General features: G+C 46.3%; 1 protein-coding gene across 1 annotated transcript in view; it reads right to left on the reverse strand.

The window, feature by feature from the left end:
• CDCA2 (cell division cycle associated 2) overlaps window positions 1–24,014 on the reverse strand; it is an 82,780-nt gene that overhangs the window by 13,119 nt on the left and 45,647 nt on the right. The window contains 10 exon segments of the mRNA XM_068274724.1: window positions 1,061–1,134; window positions 4,903–5,049; window positions 5,133–5,202; window positions 8,883–9,133; window positions 12,522–12,579; window positions 12,880–13,064; window positions 19,923–19,993; window positions 19,995–20,008; window positions 21,401–21,531; window positions 22,349–22,514. Coding sequence (XP_068130825.1) covers window positions 1,061–1,134; window positions 4,903–5,049; window positions 5,133–5,202; window positions 8,883–9,133; window positions 12,522–12,579; window positions 12,880–13,064; window positions 19,923–19,993; window positions 19,995–20,008; window positions 21,401–21,531; window positions 22,349–22,514 — 1,167 coding nt within the window.

Here is a 24,014-nt window from a genome sequence, read left to right on the forward strand (position 1 = left end):
CTGAGCAGGCCAAACACATTGATTTCTCATACCAATATAGGCTCTGATAGAATCTGTGAGAAATCAGTGCAGCGTTTGGCCTGATCAATCGACCAATCAAGCAATTTCTGGCCAAAATTGCTCTACTGAGAAGTAGACACTAGCAACATTTGATTTGGCGTACCAACAAAGGTACACTCACTGATGCTTCTCCCTGGTGTAGTCTTCTCTTCCGTGTCCCCGGGCGTCTGTGTGATGTAATGCAGGGGATAGACCAGGCTTTCTCAACCAGGGTTCCCTGGAACCCCAGGGTTCCTCGAGTACTCTGCAAGGGTCCCTTGGCATTTTCCCCCATCGTGGGAGTAGTATAATAGAGCACATTATAGTAGGTGATACTTCAACAAAAAGCACTAAATTGGGGGGGGGGGGGGGGGGGGTCAGGAGACAGTATAATGAGTGGTAGTGTAATAAACAGCCACACTGACTTTTAAAGACCATGCCTCCTCCAAAATAAATGCAGGGGTTCCTCGAGATCAAAAAATTGTTTGCAGGGGTTCCCTGATATCCCAAAGTCATTTGCAGGGTTCCTCCAGGGTAGAAAGGTTAAGAAAGGCTGGGATAGACACTAGGGGCCTCAAGTGGTCACAGTGCCCCTAGTGTCTGTCCCCCTGCATTACATCCCACATTTGCCCAGGGACACAGAAGTTAAGAAGACAGAGCAGCTGTCGGGGAGGAGTAGACACCAGGTCCACACGGCAGAGAGGTGAGAACCAACAGGCACACAGATTTTCAAAGATTTCATGCGTAAATCGATTGAAAATCTGTGTGCAGTGTGTGGAGGCAATTGAGCAAATGGATTATCTCCCTGATCAGGTAATTATTGGAGTGGGATCTATCTGCTAGCCATATTGACCAGTGTATGGCCACCTTGAAAGTAGTGACAGGATTACATTCAATTTTGAATGACAAACAGAAATTAATATAATCAATCCAAAATGAAAAGTTTTTATTGAGATTGTGGGTGAAACAAAACCATTATATGGACTACATTCAATATAGAGAAAGTTCATTTATGCATTACCTTTCTGCTATTGGAGGCCCGGGTCTCTGTTTTATAGGCTGGCATGGTATCTGGCTCAGGAGCAATAAAGGCTTCTAGAATGGGGGAAAAAAAAAAGAAAAAAAAAAATACAATATATACTGCACATGTAAAAACAAAACAAAAACTACTACGACTGATAAAAGTGCTATAAACCAATTAGCTAAGACATATAGTCCTTTTCTCCCTTCTAGGTATGGGAGTGGCTCATCACAGACTCTCTATGCTCCAGTAACTGCGCTCCATATAGGTATATTTGGATGTTCTTACCTCATTTTGTTCAAAAGAAACCTGAGTTGATAATAAATCGTTATACAATTGTAGCTATCCTCCTATTCATAAACATTGTTTAAAATCCCCAGTTTTATTTTCAGTTTAAAACACCTAAAAGTAGGTTAAATAAACATTGTATTGTCTCACCTATATGACAGAGTCTATCAGTGTCCCACAGCTAAAATATATGAAGCAAAGATAGTCCCCGACTTATGAACAGCCTGTCGCTACGGCCTGTTCTACGGGAACTAGTCAATTTTTTTTTTCCAAAAAGACCCTGCAATTTGAGAAAATTGATCTTAAAAATTTCCCCCCAAAAATACTGAACTCAGTAAAATGACATTTTTCAGCAGTACACTATACTAGATTGAGAGTTCTGAATACACATTTTTTTTGTACCCTTAAAAGGAAACCAGAGACAAATCATATTCAAAGTTTTAAACATACCTCCAGCCCCATGCGCACGGATCGCTACCACGCTCTGTCTTCTCCAGCTCCGGTACCAGGTCCCGTAACTTTGGCATTTGCAGCCAGTTTGACGCGTGTGCAGTGCGCTCCCTCCTGCGGAGAATAGTACTGTGCCTGCGCAGCACTATTCTCCGCTGAAAGGAGCGCACTGCACTTGCTCAGACTGGCCAAAGTTATGTGACCTGATCAGGGCTGTGGAGTCGGTACAAAAATTCACAGACTCCTCTAATTTGCATATTACAATCTTGTTGATTGAAAGTATGTAACATGAACTTCGTCTCTTAACTGCCAACGCTTAGGAATTTTACAAGACCACTAAAAAGGGAGAAGGATATGTAGACTGCTATATTTATTCCCTTTAGACTAAAATTAGTCCTTGGTAAGAGTACTTGTAAAAGGCACAGACCGGAACAAAGAACATCTATCAGGCCCTAGGCAATTTTTTCTGTGGGTACATATAAGAGTGATCTGCAGGGGAATGAGGGGATTCTTCCCCTATTACACATTCTTCATGCACAATCTGAACCAGGTTTATGGGTGATAGACAACACCTCTGTGTTCAATGTGCACAACATTCTCAGTGGATTCCCTGCAGCTCTGTGGGGAGTGCATATGTATAGCGCATAGCGGAGTATAGTACTACTGTGTAACAAAGTAAACCTGAGATGAAATTTAAGTTTTATACATACCTGGGGCTTCCTCCAGCCCCCTACAGGCTAATCAGTCCCTCGCTGTCCTCCGCCACCTGGATCTTCTGCTATGAGTCCAGGTACTTGAGCCAGTCTGGCGTAGTGCGCATGCACACACTCCACCGCCAGGGGCATACTACACCTGTGCAGCACTATTGTGCAGGTGCAGAATGTTCCTGGCTGTGGGAGCGGCACGCGGCCGGACTGTGCTGACTGGCTGAATTACCGGGACTCATAGCAGAAGATTCAGGTGGCGGAGGAGGACAGCGAGGGACTGATTGGCCTGAAAAAAGCCCCAGGTATGTATAAAATATTTTCATCCGTCTCAGGTACCCTTTAATTCGTAGTCACCAAACCAAATTTTAACAACATATCAAATTATTTGATTTCATGAGCAAAGAGAGTGCATACAATTGCATAAATCAGCATCAACGCAGAATTATTTCCATCTCATTGACCATCTCTATTAGTGACACAGCTACACATCAGGCTTTATTCTTACAGCATAGATGTTATTTAGTATATATAAGAGATTCCTGTGTAGACACCATATATACTGTACAGTCACAACCAGATATATAGATCTGACTTTAAAAATACGGTGACTGCTTTATTGAAGCAGCACAAGTAACTAATCATTTTTGTGGACTAAGCACAGCTATAACTGTATATATAAATTATTTATGATGACTATTATCTGAGAAATAGAACATTTTATCATATTTTCTATTTTAGAGTTTAAAGAGACACTGAAGCGAGAATAAATCTCGCTTCAGTGCTTATATTCAGCAGGGGCATGTGTGCCCCTGCTAAAACGCCGCTATCCCGCAGCTAAACAGGGGTTCCTTACCCCCCAAATTTCCCCCTGCAAAATCTACGACCAACTTGGTCGTAGATTTTGCTGCTGTTGAGGCAGGGCTAACGGCTGCAGCCCTACCTCTCAGCGCCGTCTATCAGCGGCACATCGCCGCCTCTCCCCCGCCCCTCTCAGCGAAGGAAGACTGAGAGGGGCAGGGGAGAGGCAGTGATACGCACTGACAGATGCGCGTGAGGCAGGGCTGCGGTGGTTAGCCCTGCCTCTATGCGGAAGAGATCTCCGGTGAGGACGGAGGGGATTTGGGGGATAAGGGACCCCCGTTGTGCGGCGCGATATCGGCGGTTTAGCAGGGGCACACATGCCCCTGCTGAATATGAGCTCTGAAGCGAGATTTATTCTTGCTTCAGACTCTCTTTAAATTCATTAGGAGTCCGTGCATTTTTTCCCCGACTCCAGGCACCCAAAATTGCTTTGACTCCGCAGCCCTGGGCCTGATACTGAAGAGGGAGAAGACTGAGGACGGTGGCGTGAGAGCAATCCGTGTGCATGGGGCTGGGGGAAGCCCCAGGTATGTTTAAAACTTGAATGTGCTTTGTCTCTGGTACACTTTAAAGCACACCTGTCATCCACCGCTGGGACCCTCTGATAAACTGTTTGGATTACATGAAATCAATTTAATTTCAAAATTCAAATTACGCATAATTGTTAGTGTAATTTGTTATAAAACTTTGCGCAAGTGAAGTTAGCACATTACAATCATCATATGTAATCACCATAAGGCAGAAGGAGGCACAATGGGACCCGGGGGGGGGGGGGGAGGCAACTGAGGGAACAGGGGGACAAAGGTGACAGTAGAGGGGCAGGGCAGAGGTGGCCACTGAAGGCACATGGGGAATGGAGGTGACAGAGAGGGGAACACTGGAGACACAGAGATGGCACAGTGTTCAGACAAACCTACTGCCCCTATCTCGTTTAATAACCGGGGGACTACAGGTATTGACCTGTATTATACCTATCCCCTGCACTCACAAGCTGTCCTCTGACCGGAAAGAGTTTTAAGTTGCATACGCACTTCCAATTTTGTTTGGCTAATCATTGACCAATTTTTCCACTTCCATGAAGTAGGAGTGCCAACAAATGTTGAATCCTATAAACAAATTGTGTATGCAACCTCTTTTTCTACATGGAAGTGGTAAAATTGGTCAATAAAAAGTGGATGCATGTACCAGGCTTTATGGCTGTAATTCCTTATCAGTACGCCTGTAGAGAATCTGTCACTTGCATACCTGAATGATTAACTCTTTCAGGCAGAAAGAGAAGGAACACAGCCAGGTTATTTGTTTGGCACTGTATATAAACATGTTTATTACATCATGTCACCTCTGGTACAATCTAAACTGAAGTGGATGGGTGCCATATATTGCCTTGCTGAAAAGAACAAATATTTATCTGTAATAACCTATGGGACTACATCCTCTGAGTACTGAATCTATACTTAGGGCTTACTCCACAAAACAATTTGTGTGTGTGTGTGTGTGGTGTGTGTGTACATGTGTGTATTAGGTACGTCTATTTACCATTTGCAATATCTGTGTCCAGTAAGGAAGCAGATGTATCCTTTGGAGAGTCAAAAGGAATCAGAAGTGGTTTATCCTCTGCACTGGGGTCAACTTCCTGTGCCAAATCTTCCCACTCTTTAATAGGCACCGCCTGGTCAGGATTATCTGAAAGAAGACACTCTGATTGAAGACTAAAGATAGGTGGGGAATTTTTTTTTCTTTTAAATGATTACCGAAGCATAAAATACCTGATGAGGCGGATGCTGTGGGAGAGACTTCAGCATCAAAACAAAGGGAGAGTGGTTGAAAAGTAACCTCCTAGATAGAAGAAATACATGGTGTTCAATGGAATATACAGCATCACAGGGACATATACTTGCAGAAAACGGCAAAAACACACCAAAAAAGCCGAGGTAGGGCAACATATTGTGAGCTCCTCTAAGGGACAGATAGTGGTGTTAATCTAAAAACACTGTCGGAGGCACCCTGTGTATCTAATATCAGGTGTGTGTATATTGAGAGATAATGGATATTACCTCCTTAAAGGGAACCTAAACTTGGCGCTTTGAGTCCGCAAGGAGAAAAGCGCAATATAAATGTTATTTGTCTTGTCTTATCTAAACTGAGAAGGATATGGATTTTTCCTATTAAAATAATACTGGTTGCCTGACTCTCCTGCTGATCCTCTGCCTCTAATACTTTTAGCCACAGCCCGTGAACAAGTATGCAGCCCAGGTGCTCTGACTGAAGTCAGACTGGATTAGCTGCATGCTTGTTTCAGGTGTGCGATTCAGCCACTACCACTACTGCAGCTGAAAACATCAGCAGGAGAATCAGGCAACTGGTATTGTTTAACATCTTGACGACCAGCTAACGCCGATTGGCGTAAACTGGTCGTCTGCGGGTTACCATGGAAACGGCCGCTCGATCGAGAGGCCTTTCCATGTCAGTTCACGGAGGGTGTCTCCGTGAACAGCCGGAGAGCCGCCGATCACGGCTCGCCGGCAAAATGTAAACACGGGGGGAAGAAATCCCCGCTGTTTACATCATACGGCGCTGCTGCGCAGCAGCGCCGTAAGGCAGATCGGCGATCCCCGGCCTCTGATTGGCCGGGGATCGCCGGCATATGATAGGCTGAAGCCTATTCAATGCGCAGGACGGATATCCGTCCTGCGCAGCTCAGAGGGGAAGGGAGAGGGACGGAGCGCCGAAAACGCTGCGGAGGGGGGCTTTAAAGAGCCCCCCCGCAAAGCGCAGCAAGCCGGCGGCGATCAGACCCCCCCCAGGAGGACATCCCCCTAGTGGGGAAAAAAGGGGGTAAGTCTGATCGCCCTGGCTCTATCCTGATCTGTGCTTCGGGCTGGAGAGCCCACGCAGCACAGATCATACGAAAATCCACTGGTCGTCAGGTTCCCTTTAAAGGACAAACCACTAGGGGGAAGTATACGTTTTTATACATGCACAAAAGGCAAGCGTTTCACAAGTGCCGTGGTACTCACGTCCTTGGTTAATGCAACTAAGGCACTTTTGTATTGGCCTGAGGAAGCGTTGTCTTTTGTGCATGAATAGTAAAATTATACTTTCCCTTTAAGAAGGTAAGGTCTATTTACTCCCAATATACACACACCTGATATTAGATACACAGTGTGCCCCCAACAGTTTTATAGACTAGCTACACCCTTAGGGGTCCCACAGTGAAAACCTTAGAGTTTCCAATAAATCAAAGAAGCGTGACCAACCAGAACCTGGGAAGCAGACCTGGAATACTGAGCGGGAATGGTCATGTTCCTGTAGGCATTAACAGTGGTTGCAGTTCTATGCAATCCACCCTTGTGAGTGTAAGACTTATACCATTTTATTATACCTTCCTGTACAAACGATACTGCACCATTGGGCTCCTGGTCTTTCTCATCTAGATACCTGGAGGCAGGTTTTTCGACCACCAGGAATCACGATAGATAGTGGTGGTGGTGTTCTTTAATGTAGTCTGTAAAGTGCTCCAAAAATGACAGTGCCATAGAAATGCATTATCATCATTAAGTAAGCAGACCATGATAGCAGCCATCTTTATTATAAAGAGAAAAAAACAAAGCACCTGGCCGTTGTGCTGACCGTAATTTCCGATTCACAAACATGGAACGAATATGCAGCCTGTGAAGTCAATGTCTGATTTACATATCTGTTGTGGGTCAGTGACTCAAGGCAGAAAAATCGGCCCAGAATTCAGAAAAACATTTTTTAAGTAGAGTCCGCAAATCCTTGAAGCCTGGCTGTTTGGCGTTTACCCACCCAAAGGTAAAAATCCGCTAAAGCCTCAGCAGAAGGAAGGGAGGGAGAGTCACAGCACACAATGCATTTAAAGAGGGAAGCACACTGTAGCCATGTGTCCTACCCATAGAGGACAAAGAGAAGGAAGCGAGAAAGGAAGTATTGTCACCCCACCATCACAGGTACTGCATTTTGCAACCATCAGAGGTGCTGCATCTTGCAGGAGATGGGGAAGAGGGAAAGATATTGCCATCTGGAGTCGGGAAGGAATTTATCCCTTTTGGGGCTAATTGGCCCATGCCTTGTAAGGGTTTTTTCACCTTCCTCTGGATCAACAGGGATATGTGAGGGAGCAGGCTGGAGTTGTACTTTGTACTGGTTGAACTCGATAGACGTATGTCTTTTTTCAACCAAAATAACTATGTAACTAGTAACTTTAAATAATAAAAAAATTTGATATTTCAGGATGGGGAAGCTTGTGGATATTAATGAGGATTCCCTCGTCCTCAGAAAACCAGATCCAGCAATGGCAGCTCCAGAAAACCACAGGACAATAATTACAATGGTGCAGTAGCAGTTTCCTGTTTAAGCTCCAGTGGAGAGAGCAGAGCCCGATCAGTTCCGCTCTACTGCACAAGTGACTTGCGCCTGCATAGTAGAGTGGACCCGTATTGGGCTCAGCTAATTTCACCACAGTCCGAGTGGAAAGTCTATAGTGCGCTTGCATGCAGCGGCAAGCTCACAGTTTGACCGCCTCTGTTGAGGAGGACATGAGAAGCTTCTTTAGGAAACAGAGGATTCCCCCTCCTGAGGCAAGTACCCCCTAGGTTCAGGCTCACTTTTCGTTCAGATACACTGCTAAGCGGTTTTTGATCAGTTTTAGGTTTTTTTAACCTCCTGGGTGTTACGCATGCCGGAGGGTTTGCAGCTAGGAGTCCCCCATTATAATTTGAAGCAATCAGATAATTCTAATATCTTCAGATAGCACTAGGCTAGCTAGCAGTGGTCGGCATCCTTAGATTAAGTTTGATCCCCCCCGATCGCCGCTAAATACATTACCCCTCTGGATCCAGCGATCGCTGCAGCCTCTCCGGACAGCTCCGCTCTTTTCTATGGGGAGGATCGAACATGACATCATGAGCAGACCCGATCCTCCCCATAGAGAGGACTGGAGATGTGCAGGGAGGCTGCGCCATCACTGGATCCAGGGAGGTAATGTATTTAGCGGCGATCGGGGGGGGGGGGGGGGGGAATCAAACGTAATCTAAGGATGCTGGCCACCACTGCTGGCTAGCCTAGTGCTAGCTGAAGATATTACAACTATCCGATCACTTCAAATTATAATGGGGGACTCCTGGGGACAGCCGGTGGTATGCCCGACAGTGTCGGGCATACCAGTGTCGGGCATACCGCTAAGAAGGTTAAAAATGCTCCCATTGACTTGCATTAAAAATCGCAGTAAAATAGTCACGGCCAAAAATTTTTTTTTATAAAATAAAAAAATTGGGATCAAGTTAATTTTGCCATGATTTTAATGCCAGTAAATGAAAGCATCTTAAAAAAAAGGAAAAGGGATAGAAAAGCACTCAGCAGTGTGGCACAGCCCTAAATTGAAGTCACCAATTGCACTTTCCATGTTCTGTCTACTTCTGGTTTCTTTTACTGACTAGGAAAACAGCACATCAGTCAAGGAGGGAACAGACTAGGCTTCCATCACAGCTTACACTCACTTCATCTCTGCAGTCAGGATCTGGCTCTGAGGTTGGTTGACACGGGCTCTGGCCGGCATTCTCCCACTGGGTTGGTGTGGTGGTATTAGTGTTGCCCAGGTTATATGGTGTGCTTCCTTTTCGCAAGGGAGTGTTTGCAGGCAGCGTCTTATCGAATAGCTCTGGGCTCAGATCTCTTCCAAATGTCACGCGTTTCTTTTTCTTCACAGAATCAATCACTGGCTTTTTGAACAGTGTATTTTCTTCTTCTTCTAAGGGAGGCAATGGCAACAGAATAAATTCACTACCCAATCACAAACCACATCTGCAAGGGGGAAGCCTAACACATTTATATCAATGCCTACAAAGTGCAATGTTCCCCTTAGGGTGATTTAGCCAGGTGCACCGCCTGGCTAATATACACAGAGCACCGGCAGTAAATTTACGGACAGTCCATCAGTCAGGCCCTGTTCCCACTCGTTGCCGGCCCACGTGCGGCTAGAGGGAGCTGACAGTCTAGTGTCCGCTCCGATGGACCACCTGGAGCAGATTACCTCTCCCATAGGCCAGGGGTCAAGTCCTGCGTGGACGCGGGTGAACGGCGTCCACCCACTTTTTCTTCAAAGTGAACGCCGTTCACCCTGGCTTGTGTGGAGGGGGGCAGAGCAGGGAAGGCGAGCTATAGGGACAGCGGGGATGGGCGGACATCTCCCCCCCATCCCTCACCTTTGTGCTCCCCTTCCTGCCTCTCCCCTCCGGTGTTTAAGTGTCGGCCCGGCGGCGAAAGTGGGCGGAGACTTTCCACGTTCCAGTCGCATGGAACGCTCCGCTCTGTGTGCGGCTAGTCTGGTCTTCTAGCCGCACAAAGAGCGGAGCGTCCCATGCGACTGGAACGCGGTAAGTCTCCGCCCACTTTCGTCGCCGGGCCCGACACTTAAAAACGCCGGAGGGGAGAGGCACGAAGGGGAGCACAAAGGTGAGGGATGGGGGAGGAGGATATGTCCGCCCATCCCCACTGTCCCCATAGCTCGCCTTCCCTGCTCTGCTCCCTCCGGGTGGGGGCACACCTGGCTACCTGGGCACATATACCCCTGCCTACATATACTGGGGACATACCCCTGGCTACATATACTGGGCATATATACCCCTGGCTACATATACTGGGCACATATACCCCTGCCTACATATACTGGGGACATATACCCCTGCCTACATATACTGGGGACATATACCCCTGCCTACATATACTGGGCACATATACCCCTGCCTACATATACTGGGGACATATACCCCTGCCTACATATACTGGGCATATATACCCCTGGCTACATATACTGGGGACATATACCCCTGCCTACATATACTGGGGACATATACCCCTGCCTACATATACTGGGCATATATACCCCTGGCTACCTGGGCACATACACCCCTGGCTACATTTACCCCTGCCTACATATACTGGGGACATATACCCCTGCCTTCATATACTGGGGACATATACCCCTGGCTGCATATACTGGGGACATATATCCCTACCTACATATACTGGGGACATATACCCCTGGCTACCTGGGCACATATACCCCTGCCTACATATACTGGGGACATACCCCTGCCTACATATACTGGGCACATATACCTCTGGCTACATATACTAGGCAATTATACCTCTGGCTACATATACTGGGGACTACTATACTCATGGCTACTTATACTGGGGACACCTATAGACCTGGCTACCTGGGGGTACCTATTTTGGGGGAACTGCTGTCAGATTATTTGCATTTTTGTGGAATCGCTGTTATGTATTTTGGGGAACAGCTGCCAGATTATGTGTATGTTAGGGGAACGGCTGCTGCCAGATGACGTGTATTTTGGGGAACTGCTGCCAGATTGTGTATGTTTGGGGGACCACTACTGCCAGATTATGTCTTTTGGGTGCTACGTGTATTTTGGTTGATCCGCTGTCAGGTTTCGCGTATTTTGGGGAACTGCTTCCAAATTATGTGTATGTTGGTGGAACTGCTGCTGCCACATTGTCTATTTTGGGGGAACCACTTCCATATTATCTGTATTTTGGAGGAACTTCTACCAGATTACGTGTCTTTTTGGTGAAATGCTGTCAGATTACATCAATTTTTGGGGGATACACTACGGCAGAGCTCAAACTTCCTTGGCAGACATTTTACATCACTGCTAAGGTCATGTATATTTGGCCCCACCCATGACCACGCCCACGATGTGCTTGACCACGCCCATTTTTTGGGCGCGCCGGAGGTTCTCCAGGTGAGTCCACTCACTTCTTTTCCCAGGACTAGACCCCTGCCATAGGCTATGTAGGGGGATGCATACGCCTGCCGGTATTATAGCGCACTGCACAGAAGTGTGTTCAGATTACTGCAGTGGACCAATGCAGCATGACAAATATGAAGGCTCCTATTTATAAAATAGGAGCTGTTCACTGTTTGTTTATCGATGAGCTGAGAATGGACAAAAGTAAAAAAAAAAAAAATGTAGTTAGGTATAGGTCCCTTCAGTATAGGCTAGCCAGGTATAGGTCTCTTCAGTATAGTTTAGCCGGGTATAGGTCCCTTCAGTATAGTTTAGCCGGGTATAGGTCCCTTCAGTATAGGTTAGCCGGGTACAGGTCCCTTCAGTATAGGTTAGCCGGGTACAGGTCCCTTCAGTATAGGTTAGCCGGGTACAGGTCCCTTTAGTATAGGTTAGCCGGGTACAGGTCCCTTTAGTATAGGTTAGCTGGGTATAGGTCCCTTCAGTATAGGTTAGCCGGGTATAGGTCCCTTCAGTATAGGTTACCTGGATATAGGGCCGGTGGCGTCCAGGTCTTCAGGCCTGGCTCCGGTGGGCAGCGTGAGTGGAGTCGGAACTCGGACGTTTTCCGCCTCTCCACCCGATTGGCTGCGCGCCTCTCCTCCCCTGATTGGCTGCGCGCCTCTCCTCCCCTGATTGGCTGCGCGCCTCTCCTCCCCTGATTGGCTGCGCGCCTCTCCTCCCCTGATTGGCTGCGCGCCTCTCCTCCCCTGATTGGCTGCGCGCCTCTCCTCCCCTGATTGGCTGCGCGCCTCTCCTCCCCTGATTGGCTGCGCGCCTCTCCTCCCCTGATTGGCTGCGCGCCTCTCCTCCCCTGATTGGCTGCGCGCCTCTCCTCCCCTGATTGGCTGCGCGCCTCTCCTCCCCTGATTGGCTGCGCGCCTCTCCTCCCCTGATTGGCTGCGCGCCTCTCCTCCCCTGATTGGCTGCGCGCCTCTCCTCCCCTGATTGGCTGCGCGCCTCTCCTCCCCTGATAGGCTGCGCGCCTCTCCTCCCCTCCCCTGATTGGCCAGGCTCTCTCCTCCCCTGATTGGCCAGGCTCTCTCCTCCAGCGGCCAGCAGCAGAAACTGCGATATACAGCTGCTGGCTGCTAAATTCAATGGGACGCGGCCAAGAGGCCGCGATCTACCGGTAGATCGCGATCGACCTATTGGGCACCCCTGGTCTACACCATACTTTTTGGAGTACACCTAGCTACAGCTATCCAACAACCCAATTACTTTTTTTCTTGGTAGATTGTTCGATACTCTGCATGATAATGATTCTGTCTGGAAATATTCTGTGATGGGGAATGTTCGTAAACTAGAAATAAGGCATTTACTGACCAATATCTTCTTCTTCTGGCAATGAAAAGTTTACGTGGACTTCATCTTCAGACTCATCCTGTGGAGGTGAGAATTAAATAAGTGAGAACCACTTGCCAATGGAAAATAAACAGAGAAACAATGTATGCTTTTAGCAATGAGGGGAAGAGCACTGCGACCTAGGCTAGATTCATGTTGTGTTGCATGCTTTGTGCTCACTTGTTGTCTTGGAACAAGAATCACAGAACAGGAAGTGAATTTAAATTTCCTGGTGGAGATACACACAGACAGCAAAACCTAAGAGGCTCTTTGTGAAGATTTTACCACGGTGTGTGGTGTGTCAGCCTAAAGAAGATAGAGGCTTTGTAAAGACACCCACCATGGAGCCGCCACGCTCCTTTTTGAGGGTCTTCCTCAGTGCAGGCCGCAATAGAGAGTTGATTGAAGCGTTACTGTCAGATGTCTGGGGCTGGCTGTAGCAGGAAGGCTCCTCAGATACTGCAAACATGACTCTCCTCTTCCGTGGTGCTGGCCCCGGCTGAATCTCTTCACTCTGTGCTTCCACTGTGCCACCAACAGGAAAGAGACAAGAATAAACCATGCTGAATTACAGCTGAAAATAAGTTTTCTATGAAGAAACTATTAAAAATTTAGTGACTCCAATAGGTTTTGAGATCTCCACCCAATACAGCAGGGATGTTTAACTCACTCCAGTCCTCAAGGGTCAAGGTCCTCGCACGTTTGGCACACCTCAAATTAACGGATGGGACTGAATCAGGAGAAGCGTGGTTCATCAAGTAGAACACATTTGACCATTTTCAGTCCATCCTAAACACTGGCCAGGATATTGCCATCAAGGACTGGAGTTTGACACCTGTGGAATACGGCAACTTTCTAACCATACAAGTAGAAATTTACCACGCCTGACTGCATTGGCCTAGACCAGTCCATTAGATAAGTCTAGGCCAGGGGTGCCCAATAGGTCGATCGCGATCTACCGGTAGATCGCGACCGGCTAATCGGTAGATCGCGGCCTCTTGGCCGCGTCCCATTGAATTTAGCAGCCAGCAGCTGTATATCGCAGTTTCTGCTGCTGGCCGCTGGAGGAGAGAGCCTGGCCAATCAGGGGAGGGGAGGAGAGAGCCTGGCCAATCAGGGGAGGGGAGGAGAGAGCCTGGCCAATTAGGGGAGGGGAGGAGCACAGCCAATCAGGGGAGGAGAGGCGCACAGCCAATCAGGGGAGGAGAGGCGCACAGCCAATCAGGGGAGGAGAGGCGCACAGCCAATCAGGGGAGGAGAGGCGCACAGCCAATCAGGGGAGGAGAGGCGCGCAGCCAATCGGGTGGAGAGGCGGAAAACGTCCGAGTTCCGACTCCACTCACGCTGCCCACCGAAGCCAGGCCTGAAGACCTGGACGCCACCGGCCCTATATCCAGGTAACCTATACTGAAGGGACCTATACCCGGCTAACCTATACTGAAGGGACCTATACCCAGCTAACCTATACTGAAGGGACCTATACCCTGCTAACCTATACTGAAGGGACCTACACCCTGCTAACCTATACTGAAGGGACCTATACCCTGCTAACCTATACTGAAGGGACCTATACCCGGCTAAACTATACTGAAGGGACCTATACCCAGCTAAACTATACTGAAGGGACCTATACCCTGCTAGCCCATACTGAAGGGACCTATACCCGGCTAAACTATACTGAAGGGACCTATACCCAGCTAAACTATACTGAAGGGACCTATACCCGGCTAGCCTATACTGAAGGGACCTATACCTAACTACGTTTCCGGGGGGGGGGGGGGGGGGGGGGGGGGAGGAGGAGGTGCATTTGAAACACCGGTAGATCTCCTGGCCTCGGCGAATTTAAAAGTAGCTCGCAAGCCGAAAAAGTGTGGGCACCCCTGGTCTAGGCTAAAGCAGACACCCCGGAGTTGGGCTAGTCAGTTTTAAGAAAAAGTAGAAGATATTCATTAAGTAGTCCAATTAAACCTGGCCTGGATGTTTTAGAAAGGTATCTGCTATTAGGTGGCAAAAGTTTGCAATCTCAACCTGGGTAAAAGAATAGTAAATCTCAAAAACCAAAGACCACAACATGGCTACAGCTGACTAGTTCGGCATGGCCTTGCATTGCTCAGTCACTATTTTTGGTAGGTTGTGGGGTGTATAGTCTCTTACTAAGAGGTGCTGTCCCCATCCTACAAGCTAGTTGTCACTCCATAGCTCTGGTGATGTCTATGTCCCATACACTTAACATTAGACGGTGTATAGAGATGAAGTTACGGGTTTATTCTACTCTTTTTTTTTTTTGCAAAGATTAAACACCTGGCTGTGGCTTATGATGCGGGAGGTACTGGGAGCTAGGGCTCTCTCTTTCTCTCTCTATAGTCCTCTCCCCCTGATGGAATGCCCAGTGAGGTGGAAACCACCTAGCTCAAAGTTGAGCCTTGGGTCATCCCTGGTTAATACTTACTTCTCTGTCATCCAACACCAACTCTACGCGGCCCTGAAATACAGGACTTTGCTACACACAACACACCTACCGGGAATGCATATTCCCATTGCTTGTCATAGTAACTGGGCAGATCGCAGTAATTAAAGGACACCTGAAGTGAGAGGCATATGGAGGCTGACATAATTATTTCCCATTTAACCAGTTCACCCCCAAGGGTTTTTATCCTAACGGACCAGAGCAATTTTCAGTTGTCAGCGCTCCTCCCTTTTATTCCCTAATAACTTTATTACTACTTATCACAAGAAAATGATCTATACCTCGTTTTTTTCGCCACCAATTAGGCTTTCTGTGGATAGTACATTTTGCTAAGAATTTTTTTATTCTAAATGCATTTTAATGAGAAAAACAGAAAAAAAAAGAAAAAAAATCATTATTTCTCAGTGTTCAGCCTTTATAGTTTTAAAATTAAACATTCTCCTGTGGATAAAACAAACACGTTTTATTTGCCCAGTGGTCCCGATAATTAAACCGTTTAGATTATGTCCCTACCACAATGTATGGCGACAGTATATTATTTTGAAATATAAGTGGTTATTTTTCTGTTTGTTCTGGCCATAATTACAAGCCCCTATGTAATAAATTAAAATTAATTTTCCCCCATAAAATATAGAATAAAAAAAGCTGAGTCCCTAAGGTAACTATTTATTTATTTTTTTTAAGCTGATTTTTTTTTTTTACAAGTGTTTTTTTGGGGGGGGGAGGGTTGGAAGTGTAATTTTATTAATGATGTGTATATACTTGAAAATGTATGTATTTTGTAAGTGTAATATACTTTTTGGCCACAAGATGGCGCTGGTGAACACTCATAGGACGTGTTCACTTTTTTTTTTTTTTTTTTTTTTTTTTTTTTTTTTTTACACACTTTATTAAACTGTTACATTTCCTGTTTATGTGAATGGACGTAGCCGCTGTTCGCGGTCACGTCCATTCACTCCAGGCACTGCGATTGGGTAGAGGACTGTTCAGTCCTCTTCCCCAATCGCCCAGCACGGGATCCCGACGGTAATGGCGGCGGTAGCGGCGGACACACGGCGGTAGCAGCGGCGGGAATGCGCGACGTATTAAAACGTCATGTTGCTGTTAATAGCGGTAAGCATGACGTTTTAATACGTTAGGATGGCGGTAAATGGTTAAACAATACCCGTTGCCTGGCATCCTACCAGCACCAGTAGTGTCTGAATTACACACCTGAAACAAGCATGTGGCGAATCCTGTCATACATCTGATCTACAAAGGCAGCCAGGCAATTTGCAATGTTTAAAAGGGAATAAATATGGCAGCCTCCATATCCCTCTCACTTCAGGTGTCCTTCAAGGAAAACTCTGGATTTAAAATAGAGCTGTACTCCCCTGTTCTAATTAAAACTGATTTTGAGCCTTCCATGCTTCACATCTATTGGCCTATTTCTTTGCATCTAAATGCTTTCGGTTTAGTAAAATGTCTCGTCCGCAACGACCTAATTTTCCTCACTTCTAGGGCTGCTGTAACACACCACATGCCACCCTGTCTCCCCACCATTTCTCTGCTACACTTATCCACCAGAAAATCAAATTCAAATGCCTTCAAATCAATTCAGGAGTTATATCTTGTGTAGACTTCTGATCTCGCACACCCTGCGTTGTTATCGGTGCCCACACACAGGTGTGAGACTTCTCTTGGGCTGCACTCTTCCAATAAAATGCTAGTGCAGTGTTCTCCCCAGGCTCTTTTAGCTGGGTGCTCCACCCGGCTAGTTTTTGTGAGCACCCGGCTGTCATCAGCTCACCTCCTCCTATTCTGTAAGCAGAAGTTTCACACAAAAAGCACCAGCCCTGCATTCTCCAATCTCGTCCCACCCAGGTACTTTTTCATGCCACCCGGCTGGGAAAAAAATTCTGGGGATAACACTGTAGTGCTTGCCCTAGAAGGCTTTCCTCACCTTTCAGATGTATAAGATAAACCATCAAAACTTCTCTTACACAACCTACCCTATACTCTAACAATAACCAATCAGCCACTAAGGCTTTGTTCACTTTATAAAATCACCAGCGCTATCACATGCACTGAGCGATTTATACTGCAATTTTTTAAGAGCTTTAGCCTGCGATTTACAATTAGAAAAGCGCTTTTTCTAAGCGCTTTTGCTCAGCGATTTTTTTCACCTCCTGACGTTAGGAAGTGAACTCTTTAACCCGGAAATTAATAAATACAATGTATTTATTCATAAAAGCGCTCTGGAAATCGCTATTTAAAGCACTTTTTCCATCGCTTTGCGATCTCCCTATACCTTCCATTAAGCCAAAGCGCTCAGAAAATGGTACATTTAGCGTGCTTGCGATTTCATTGCAATCGAAACGCGTACATGTGAACACTGTCATAGGAAACAAGCCCTAACTGCTGACTCCCGTTATTTCCAACCACTAGCATCCCTCTTACCTCATGTATCCTATGTTCCTCCATCTCAGATTGTAAGCCTGATGCTGCCGGATCCACCTCCCCTCCCAGGTTTTCTGTACTTGTCACATTTGTAATCTGCACTGCTCACCAATTTATTCTACAATGTTGCATAATGTGTTAAATGCTTAATAAAGTAGAATAATAATGCTCCATGTGACACTCTTACAGGTTGTCTGTATCACAGAGCTCCCACTGACACGCTGTGCTTCCATTCCCAGCATGCACAGCCAGTGTGGCAGCTGTTACATCACTGCAGGAGTCCTGGCTGATCTCTGCTTATACAAGCCACAAGTACGCAGATTATTTTACAGCAGTGAGGGATACATGGTTGTTCACAGTGGGAACTGTATTAAATCAGTCCCCATTAAAATAATTAAAGCGATTCTAAACAAGTGAAGAAATATTGGCAAGATAATATATCTTTTGTGCTATGGGATATGGTAGTGGCTATATTTCCTTTTAGAGAATACTAGTTGCCTGGCAGTCCTGCAGATCTCTAGGGCTGCAGTAGTGTATGAATCACACACTGGAAACAGGCATGCAGCTAATCAGGCATGATATGCATGCTTGTTCAAGGGTCTATGGCTATAAAGGATTAGAGGCAGAATAAGCAGGCAACCTGCATTGTTTAAATGGAACTAAACATGACAGCCTCCATATCCCTCTCACTTCAGATTCCCATTAAAGTGAATCTGTACTCAAATTCTTACAATAAAAAGCATACCATTCATATTCATTATGCTCTCCTGGGCCCTTCTGTGCTGTTTCTGCCACTCCCTGCTGCAATCCTGGCTTGTAATTACCAGTTTTAGGCAGTTTACACAAACAAAAAACATGGCTGCTAACCAGCATGTGATAGGCTGAGAGAAGCTCAGTCTGTGACTCATACAGAGCCAGGAGGCGGCGTGGAGAGGGAGTGTATAACTTCAACCTATCACAGCAGAGCAGCACATTCCTGCCTGAGCGACAAAGCTGACAAAGGAAAGAAGATTAGATTATATAACAGAGATAATACAGCCACTGTGCAACTACGAAAGGCTGCAGTAAGACAGGCCACATTAGAACAGGTACAGGAACTTATAGGATAGAAGAAAGGCTGAAAATTTTGTTTAAAGTCTCTTTAAAGGATATTAAAGAATATGGAGGCTGCCAGATTTGCTTCCAACTTCAGTTGCCTGGCAGTCCTGTTGATCTTCTGGCATAAGTAGTGTCTGGGTCAAAACCCTGGAACAAGCATATGGCTAATCCAGTAAAACAGGCGAGTCAGAGTACCTGATCTGCTACACGCTGGTTCACAGTCTATGGTTAAAAGTATAAAGCAGGCCATACACTGGCTCGATTCCCGGCCGTTTCGACAGCAGATTCGATTCTGGGATCGAATCTGCTGCCAATCGTTCGCGGTAAACGCAGCCGCCGATCCGATTTCCTCCCGAAATCGGATCGGTCCGTCGATCGCGCCCGTGCGGGAAATTACCCTCGATCACCCGTGGGTAAAGTGCGCGTCGCTAGCGGCGGCCGATCAAGTATACATTACCTGAGGCTGGCTCCCGGGCGTCTTCTCCGTGCTGCACCACTCTGTTCCGGCTCCATCCATCCCGGCGCTTCCTGTGTCACTGCAGTGCCAGGAAGTTCAAATAGAGGGCGCTCTATTTGAACTTCCTGGTCACGGAGTAACACAGGAAGCGCCGTAATGGAGCCGGAACAGAGCCGTGCAATGCGGAGAAGAGGACCGGGAGCCAGCCTCAGGTAATGTATACGGGGGGGGGGGGGGGGGGGGGGGGGGGGGGAAGACAGGGCGGGACAGGAGCAGCTCAGCAGATGGTGAATCGGTTTCAGGCTGAAATCGATTCACAATCTGTTTTGCAGTAAAGGCAGCCATACGATCCCTCTCTGATCAGATTCGATCAGATAGGGATCTGTCAGCTGGTCGATCTAATGGCACATCGACCAGTGTATGGCCACCTTTAGAGACAGGATCAGAAGGCTGCCAGGTAACTGGTATAGTTTAAAAGAAAATTAATACGGCAGCCTCCATATCCTTCTCACCTCGAGTTCCCTGTAAAGCAGACCTATGCTTTCGATACCTATTAACCAGTTGAGGACCACAGGCTAACACCCCCCCAGTGACCAGGCAATTTTTTTTAACAATTCGGTACTGCGCAGCTTTAACGGTTAATTGCTCAGCCATCCAACTTGCCACCCAAATGAATTTTGCCTCCTTTTCTGCCCACCAACAGAGCTTTCTGTTGGTGGGATCCGATTGCTGCCGCTATCTTTTATAATTAAAGATTTAATTTTTTTTTAATAAAATCTATTTTTTTTTTTTAAATATGTTCTCTCTCCCCCCCCCCCCCCCAACATGATCCAATCAACTGATCACCTCACAGGTATTGCTCTCCTGAGGTCATACAAAGATTTAACGCGTACATAAATTAATGGTAAGAATGGTCACTTACGAGACTTGGAGACGGTCAGTAATTTAGAAGCTAAAGAGCCATCGGACTCAGAGATATTCTCCAACAAAGGTTCCCTCCTGAACACTCTAGATGCAAGAAGAGAATTTATCAGTGTACAAATGCAGAAGATTGTGAACACGCACACACCAACACACTTACACATTTATTACTCAAACCGCTTCTGCTTAGGATATTGTTCACACAAGTGGTGGTGCTATTCAATAGTGCACTGCACATTATATGTGGCCTGCTAGAACTTTAACCTACTTTGCAGTAATCCCGAGTGAGGCTTAAAGTAAAAGAAAAAAAGTTGCTGGGAAGCGGTAATCCTGGGGAGGCAAGTCTGCCCAGGGGCTGCTGCAGATCTCTCTACAGTAATGTCTTTTTCCTGGTTTTAGGGTCTAATAGCACTTAAAAAAAATTGTACTGCTCTTAGACACTAAAATCACGAAACAATCATAACAGTGAGGTTAACAGGCCATAAATGGCCTTTACCACATTCGCACCAAAGCAGTCTGCTGCTGGGAAAACCAATCACACAAAAGTTTTTTTTGCTGCATTGCAGTTCTGCTTCATTCAGTGCAAACGAATCAGAGCAGCACTAACAGATAGGAATGCCAATATGATCGTTCACATCCATGCAGTGCGATATAATCCTTTTAGTGCCTGAGCCACACTGCAGAGCGTTTTCCCATCCATTGGCATTTTTAAAAACATGCTCCCATTGACTTGCATTAAAATTGCGGTAAAATTACCACAATCACTTTTTTTTTTTTAAAATCACGTTCGCTGTGGTTTTCACGATTTTAATGAAAGTCAATGGGAGTGGGTGTTTAAAAACGCAAACCGATCGAAAAACACTCTGCCGTGTGGCTTAGCTGTTAGGGCCCATTCACACTGGGGTGATTAGTGACCAATTACCGCTAATCGCAGGCGCTTTTAAAAGCACTAGTGTAATGTAAAGTATAGGACATTGATATCACTGCCGTGATAACTGGCAATTTGCAATTTAAAAATTCGGTACTGCACAGCGTTAAAGGTTAATTGCTCAGCCATTCCAACTTACCACCCAAATGAATTTTGCCTCCTTTTCTGCCCACCAACAGAGCGTTCTGTTGGTGGGCTCTGATTGCTGCTGCAGGCAGTGTATTTTTTTTTTCTATTTGTTAACGGCGGTTTGACCATCTAACAGTCTAATAGCGGTGACTGCTGCTGTTAGACTGATGATGAAGCGGAGCTCCGTCATGCAAGCGGGGATGCGCGTGCGATCCCCTGCAAAACCCCGCCCCATCGGTGTTAGGCGGTCGGGAAAGAGTAAAAAAAAAAAACAACATTCTTCAAGTGGGATCACTCACACAGTATTACATCAGCAAGCACTTTTTAAATCACAAGCACTTAGACAAAGCACTGCTAGTGGGTCCCAGGCCTTATAAAGCAGCAGCTGTAACATTAGCCCTTTGCATGGGGTGGCATCATACCTGCGTGTTCTCTTGTGGTTGTGCAGGTAACGGTGGTGCCGGGACCTGTAGAGGTTCACTGGACACCTGAGGTAAAGCATCATTCACTCTCGGCCTTTTCTGTGGAGGTTCTACCACTTCATATTTATTACCTGAGAAACAAGAAACATGAGCAGAAAGGAAACCTGGGGGGTAGGGGATAAAAAAAAAAAATGACACAAGTAATGGGAAACCTCTGGACTACCCCACCACTACTCACCAGGACCCCCTTATTCTTCGTAGCCACACTCCTGTTCATGTACAAACGTGGGCACCAGTAGGGTTGGATCCTGTGCAGTAATATAAAACCGCTTGTACAATGGAGGGAGAACGACAGCGGCAACTAGCTTATACAGAGGTTTACCTCTACTGAGTTAAGTATTTCACTTTGATTTTTTTCCCTCTGTGTCTGACACAGGTACCCTATAAGATACAGGTTGTTGTATGTTATGCAAGATTGTAACAACTTTAAAAAGTGTGCAGATGTTTTTGTACATTTTTTTTTTTTTCAGGATTTCCATAAGCTGTAATGAAGATGTTTTTCCCCCCAAAGGTGATCATGCAGTGGCTAATCTTTAGAGCAGAGAGGAAGTTCTGAGTTTAGTTCCACTTTAACAGTATTCTTCTTACCCAGTAGCTATGTACTTGTAGCTACTTGGCATCAAAATTTTAATGAGACAGATGTGACTGCGGAAGGGGAATTAACTTACCCATGCGGCCGTCTGATCCGATGCGTTCCACATGGTGCTTCAAGTCACTCCCACATTTCCTCCTTCAGCTTGGAAGGAGGGAGTGTGGGAGTGGCGTGGAGCGTGACTTGAGACGTGAAGCGCATGTAGCTACTCCGTAAAAGCAACACTACTGGACACAAGACTTGCTCAGCCCAATTATTTAGGTTAATTACGTTTAGGATCACTCAGTGTCATTTACCATCAATTTTGCTACTGCGAGGATCAGATGCTTTTTCTTCCACCTCTTCAGAGAATCCCGGAAACTGCAATTTCCCTTCAGTCTCTTCAACCGTTTGGAAAGCATTACGAAAGGCAGATATTTTTTGTCTCAGAATAGAATTCCGTGGAGATGAAAATGGGGTTGTCTGTGATTAAATAGAGTGAGAGATAAAAGTACTGTATGTACTTAAATATAAGTTGATATGATTATAAGCAGAACTACCTTCATTAAAAAAAAAGTGGTCTGTGCATCTTATATTGTGAACATATAGTTGCAGACTGCACAGCGGAAGCACTTACCAATCCAGCCGGTGTGCTCCTCTCCTCCTCTGTCAGAGGCCCTTTACAAACCCTGCAGCTTGACATGCACCCCCTTACTTCCTGGTTACATGCACCCTCTTACTGAGCAAGGAGAGAAAGTTCTCTGCTCAACCCCTCCTTGGATACAGAACTGCATTGTTTACACAACTTAGTACACTTCCAACGCTATCTGATAGTCTGATAGCAAGCTTAGCAGTTGGTAGCTAAATGGAGTATTAACCCTTCCAGTAACTTGGAAACCATTCACATGTTTTTAGCTATTAGTGTTATGCTGTGTTTAATGCTTTTGACCATAGATGAAATTTGAGTTTCAACCCACTTTAAAAGGATATGCTGCTAAAATGGTTTTGCCAGATACTATAGAACACCTTTGGAGGTCTTCTGGAGTACATTCTCAAGGGGGAAAAAAAAAAAAAAAAGTATACATGCCTGGGGCTTCCTCCAGACTGATCGCTCCCTCGCTGTCCTTCTCCGCCTGGATCATACGTAATTCGGCCCCCAAAATTCTTTCAGTTGGGGCCAGTCGGCGCAGTCTGGCTGCACGCTCTCCCGTCACCGGGAACGCACAATGCCCCCAAACCGGAGGACCTTCGTGACAAATTGTAGATGATCCAGACAGCTGAGGACGGCGAGGGAGCGCTAATCCTGGAGGAAGCCCCAGTTATGATTCTCCCCCCCCTTCACGTTCCCTTTAAATAAGAGCGGTTTTGAAAGCACGTGAAGGACTTACACAACATTAGGTAGTTTTAAAATCCAGTTCCATATTTTTTCTTAACTGACTGAACACCCCCCCCCCTGCCCCCCCCCATACTTACCTCCACTGCAGCTTTGAATAGCACTGGCCTCCCCATCTTAGGAATGTCTGCATAGGCAACATCCCCAGTACTAATGAGAAGTGTGCGGGGGAGGTCTATGGCTGTAACAGGTATGTGCTCATGCCAATGAATCAACAGTGAAAGGAGGGCGAGTGGCACGACTGCCACACACCCTCCCAGATGTCAGAGGCTGGAAGGTTTGTATAAACATATTACCATTACAGTATTGCTGGAAAAGTTTCTGCATTGTGAGATTTTTCTGTCCATACTTGGAGAGACTTAGCTCTCTACAAATATAACTAAAATCAGAGATCTTAGGACACTTGTCTGCTGTCCAGATAGAGGTGGAAAGCTGAAATATACTAAGGGACCAGGAACAAGATGCAACCTCAGTGCAAATTCAAACGATCACGCAAAAATTGTGCTCAGTGTGCTAAAACTCAAAGGAAACATGCAGTTAGTATTCACACCCAGCTAAACTGGGGACTGCAGTGCTGCAAGCATTAACCA

This window comes from Hyperolius riggenbachi, chromosome 3 (assembly GCF_040937935.1).
Source record: "Hyperolius riggenbachi isolate aHypRig1 chromosome 3, aHypRig1.pri, whole genome shotgun sequence".
Lineage (NCBI taxonomy): Eukaryota > Metazoa > Chordata > Amphibia > Anura > Hyperoliidae > Hyperolius > Hyperolius riggenbachi.